Here is a 5,495-nt window from a genome sequence, read left to right on the forward strand (position 1 = left end):
TAAGTACAGTTTTAATTTGTATGTACACAGTATATCATTTTGGTTTTAACTGTGGTTGAACGATTTACATATTAATTAATTTAGCAACTCTAAATTGTGCACTGTTTTTTTTTTGTTGTTGTTGTTGTTTTTTGTTGTTGTCATTTTACTAAGATGGTTCCAAACAAATTGAAAACGTTATTTATATTAGTTGCTAGTTTTCCCCTCCATTTTATTTTAATTTTTTAAGCAAGCATTTGTTGCTAGGTGTTTTTCAAATAAGCATAGCCGGAAAGTTGCTATATTGACGTCATTGCCTTGGGGAGCAAGTGGGAGTAGATAGAGAGGCAGAAAAGTGACGTCACATTGAGGGTGTTTCCACCAGGCCTTTGCTCAATGACCAAACACGGCAACCAATCAGGGCGCCGTATGCTAATGAGGGCGGAGCTTTGAAAACGCATGAGACTTTCCTTATGAATCGGCGCTTGAGCTCGTAGGGCGGATTTCTCGGCTACCAGCTGACCCGACACTTCCTTTCCCCCAAACTCCATCCGGCAGTAACGGGACGCACTCGGTGGAATATCCCACAGGAATTTGTTCTGCTTCAATATTTTGTCGTGTCTCTCGGGGCTGTTGATCGGCATGGAGTGCGGGGATGCCTCGAAGCAGAGTCGGCGTTTTTGCGTTCTGTCCTGGGATCAGGTGCAGCGTTTGGATTCCATCCTGGGGGAGGCTGTGCCCATCCACGGCCGGGGAAACTTCCCCACGCTGTCCATGAGACCCCGACAGATTGTTCAGGTAAAGAAATGGAAATATTTGAGCGGCAGAACATTCTAATTAATCCCGTCCTCCTCTTGAATAATTTCCATAAGTTTTACATTCTGCACATGCGTATTCCCTTCTTTCTTCACCTCCTTATGAGTAGTCAGTCTGTATGAGAGCCAGTCATTCACACATGAGCCACAAAAATGGTTTTTAATTGCAATTGAACCTCCCCGCTCCAACCTCACGTTTCCAGTGGCTGACTTTGACACAGTTTTTCCTCCCCTTGTGGCGTCCGCACAGACAGTTGGCTATCTGCAAAGCGTCTCCTCATGAGTCAAAATTCCACTTAGGGTCCATCTCAAGCCTCACAGTCACGCCGCACTTATTTCATTCCCACGTTGATGATGAGCTCAGCGAGTGTTCGAATCCCTGAGCTCATGCTTGTGGTTATGGAAAGATGAATGCTCCGTTGAGTGTTGCAGGAAGCTTAAATGCAGGTTGGAGCCCCCTGAAGTGGAGACGCATGTTCTTGTTAGTTGTTTTTTTTTTTTACCCCAAAGCTAAATTATTCATGTTTTTGTAATGGATGAACATAATTACAAGTACAGTTCCTGTCATAATTGGAAGAGTTGAAATTCCATTATGAAGGCCCAATGTGGTGTTAGAGGATTCAAAACTTCCAAGGTGTCGATGAAAGATTGCTTTATAACATGTTTGTATAAATATTTATTTAGTTTATAGCAAGCCAGCCTTTGTTACATAAGCCCCGTCTGTCAGTTTATCAATGGTCTCTTTACTATATAAGGAAAGACATGCGTCTGGTCTCGTCCCTGCTTGGGTTTCACCTCCACCGCCTGCCTGCAAGCCACACTTAAAGCTCCTACAGAAGCACGGCCTAATGTAAATGTGAGCGTCCACATTCCTGGATGTGACATCAGTGCAGGCAGAGTTCACGTTCTCTGGGGCTGAGTCATTATGAGCTGTGAAGAATTGCGTTTAGAAAAAAAGAAATAAAAATACCATTCTGTATCCTGACCCAGGATATTCAAGGTCTTATGCGATCGCCCTAAGAGAGAGTTAACACGCTCTAATCTGGGTCAGTGCCATGGGGGTGAATTAGGATTGCGTACGTCTGCGTTTGTCTGCAATGAGGACTCGTGAAGATCCCGTGTAGTTTTACAGATAGTTGGATCATGAGTCGTTCCTTTCCACGGACTGATGACACATGATGTGATTTGCTTTGGATCATGAGCTCTTCTTGCCGTAGATAGTTTGAGTATACCGTTTATAAATAGGTCCACATGATGTGGTATGCTGTCAGTCATGAGCTTCTCCGATGGATGGATGGATAGATAGATAGATATGGATACTATAGATAGATACTATAGATTAGGGCTGCACGATATTGGAAAATCATGCGATATGTGATATAGTTGCTGAATATAGTGATATCGATATTATTGCCATATTTAACATGTACCGACAGAACGTTTTTATTATCTAATTAAATATTTAAAATTTTTTGATGCAACAAAATAAGCAAACTCGATATATATTCTTAGTCAATTAATTGTAATTACTGCTTGATAATGCTCAACTATTGGATGGCGGTGCACATTTTAGTTAGCGACTGATCAAATTAAAATAAAAACATAAAATTACATATGAAACTTGTTGCATGTCTTTGCGATATGCATATTGCATGGGCCAATGTCGCGATATCGTTATTTTTATTATTTTATTGGATGGATTGATGGATGGATGGATGGATGGATGGATGGTTGGATGGTTGGATGGATGGATGGATGGTTGGTTGGATGGTTGGTTGGATGGATGGATGATTGGTTGGATGGATGGTTGGATGGATGGATGATGGATGGTTGGTTGGATGGATGGATGGATGGTTGGTTGGTTGGATGGATTGATGGATGGATGGATGGATGGATGTTGGATTGGATGGTTGGATGATGGATGGATGGATGGTTGGATGGATGGTTGGTTGGTTGGATGGATGGATGGATGGATGGATGGATGGATGGTTGGATGGTTGGTTGGATGGATTGATGGATGGATGGATGGATGGATGAATGGATGGATGGATGTTGGATTGGATGGTTGGATGATGGATGGATGGTTGGATGGATGGACGGATGGATGGATATAGAGACTATAGATATAGAGATTATAGATAGATAGATAGATAGAAGGTAATTAGGTGTCCCCCCGAGGTTGTCTTTTAAAGTCACATGCTTTTTAATAAATTTCATATATACATAAATAGCTGCAAATCGTCCTCTTCGTTGAACCGTTATCCAGGTCACTAGGAAAGAAGAGGAAAGGAAACGCCGCTGACCCATAATGACCGAGAAGCTTGACATGTAAAACCACAAAGCAAAGGTTTTCTCATCAACTGCCCAACAGGACGTTTACGAATATATACGTGTCGAAATACGTGTCACCGTCTGCGCGCGTGATAAGATGAGACAGTTTGAGGCTGCTGCTCTGTGTTTGACGTCCTTTGCATTCATTCAGACTGACGTCAATGCCGATGAAATGGACTTTGACAGAAGAGTATTGATCTGCCCTTTACAAGCATCGTACAGTATTTCCACGCACGTATCTAACTCTGCTGTCTTCTCGTCCAGGTGGTCCGGGCACGGCTGGAGGACAAGGGGGTGTGCGTTAAAGACGTGAGACTGAACGGCTCGGCCGCCAGCCACGTGCTCCACCAGGACACCGGGCTGGGCTACAAGGACCTGGACCTGATCTTCGGCGTGTCTCTGAAGGACGATCAGGCCTTCCGGCTGGTGAAGGATGTGGTCTTGGACTGCCTCTTTGATTTCCTCCCCGCTGGAGTGTCCAAGGAGCGCATCACGGCGCTCACCCTCAAGGAGGCCTACGTTCAGAAACTGGTGAAAGTGTGCAACGACGCGGACCGCTGGAGCCTCATCTCGTTGTCCAACAACACGGGCAAGAACGTGGAGCTAAAATTTGTGGACTCTCTAAGGCGGCAGTTTGAGTTCAGCGTGGACTCCTTCCAGATTTGCCTCGACTCTCTGCTCTTGTTCGACCGCTGCTCGGAGACGCCCATGTCGGAGAGCTTTCACCCGACGGTGGTGGGCGAGAGCGTGTACGGCGACTTCCAGGAGGCCATGGAGCATTTGTGTCAGAGGACCATAGCCACGAGAAGCCCCGAAGAGATCCGGGGCGGCGGCTTGTTGAAGTACTGCCACCTGCTCGTGCGCGGCTTCCGAGCGGCCTCCGAGTCGGACATGAAGCAGTTGCAGCGCTACATGTGCTCGCGCTTCTTCATCGACTTCTCCGACATTGGCGAGCAGCAGCGGAAACTGGAGGCGTACCTCCAGAACCACTTTGCCGGCATGGAGCACAAACGCTACGAGTGCCTGATGACGCTGTACCAGGTGGTGAACGAGAGCACCGTGTGCCTGATGGGTCACGAGCGGCGCCAGACGCTCAGCCTCATCTCCATGCTGGCGCTGAAGGTGCTGGCCGAGCAGAACGCCATCCCCACGGTGACCAACGTCACCTGTTACTACCAGCCGGCGCCGTACGTGCAGGACATTAACTTCAGCAATTACTACATCGCGCACGTGCAGCCGCCGCACGTGTCGCCGTGCGTCGCTTCCTATCAGACGTGGCTGCCCTGCAGCTGAGTGTCGCCGGAGTTGGGTTGCTTTTGTATCTTCTCGCAGAAAGAGGACTGAAAACACACACAAAAAAAACAAGTTTGCCAAATGAGACTCGATTGAAACAAACGCGAAACAATCCTGTTCTGCTGTCCGTACGATTGAGCCGACACGCAACGTCCGTGAGATTGCTGGTCTTTTTTCTTTCTTTTTTTTAAAGATGTAGCGATAATGTCTTATTTAAAGGAAAAAAAAAAACCTACTTTGTGAAGCTTTTTATAGAAACACAATCTTTAGGAGACAAACATTAAAGCTGATGTTATTTTCATACTCTGGCTTTTAATTTTTGTAAAATACTGGACCAAAGATGTATTTTTTGCTGAGAAAGGGAATTCTTTTTTTCTTTGGTTTATGATTCCAAGTGCCTAAAATGACCTGTGAAATATTCTCGAGATGTCTGTAACGTGAGAACTGTGCATTCAGGTTTGTTTGTTTTCCCTCTAGAATACTCTGTCTGTCTAAGGAGCAGAAGCATTCATTTTTGTGAGATTAAAAAAAAAAGGAAAAATCATTTTTTGTGTTGTGGTTATTATGTTTTGTTTTTTTAGTGGACTACGATGGTAAAAAAAAAAAAAATGAATTGAATGTTGAGTTTTGAAGGATACAGGGAAAGTGATCATTATCATGAGTTACATTGTATAGTACAGTGGTTCTTAATGAGATACTTGACTCATTTAAAATTTTTCAGCAGTGAAATGTTAATATTTTGTCCAGAATGAATTTGATAACTTCAAAAAAAAAAAAAAAAAGAAAAAAAAAAAAGTAATTTTTCTACTTGCTGTCGACAGATGATGACATCACCTGTGTTGAGGAAGTAGGTAACGGCCAATCATGGTTGACCTGTTTTCTGAGTTTGGTCAGTAAACTGAGCCCTGATTGGTCGTTACCTACTTCCTCAGCACAGGTGATGTCATCATCAGTCGACTGCAAGTAGAAAAATTACTTTTTAAAGGTATTAATTCCACATGGAAAAATAATGACGTTACCACATTAATTATAGACAAAATATTAACTTTTTACTGCTGAAAATGGCTCAATGAGTCA

General features: G+C 44.1%; 1 protein-coding gene across 2 annotated transcripts; it reads left to right on the top strand.

Moving 5' to 3' along the window:
- Positions 1 to 464: 464 nt before the first annotated feature.
- On the top strand, positions 465 to 4,962 carry tent5ba (terminal nucleotidyltransferase 5ba). Of its 2 annotated transcripts, none has more exons than XM_077526561.1 (2): positions 465 to 777; positions 3,390 to 4,962. In XM_077526561.1, the coding sequence occupies exons 1-2, from the start codon at positions 622 to 624 to the stop codon at positions 4,416 to 4,418; spliced, it is 1,185 nt and encodes a 394-aa protein (XP_077382687.1). In that variant the 5' UTR covers positions 465 to 621; the 3' UTR covers positions 4,419 to 4,962. The 2 variants fall into 2 exon arrangements, with proteins under 2 accessions (XP_077382687.1, XP_077382688.1); XM_077526562.1 differs by lacking the exon at positions 465 to 777 and adding an exon at positions 2,780 to 3,315.
- The last annotated feature ends 533 nt before the right edge of the window (positions 4,963 to 5,495 follow it).

The sequence above is a fragment of the Festucalex cinctus genome, chromosome 7 (assembly GCF_051991245.1).
Source record: "Festucalex cinctus isolate MCC-2025b chromosome 7, RoL_Fcin_1.0, whole genome shotgun sequence".
NCBI classification, from domain to species: Eukaryota; Metazoa; Chordata; class Actinopteri; order Syngnathiformes; family Syngnathidae; genus Festucalex; species Festucalex cinctus.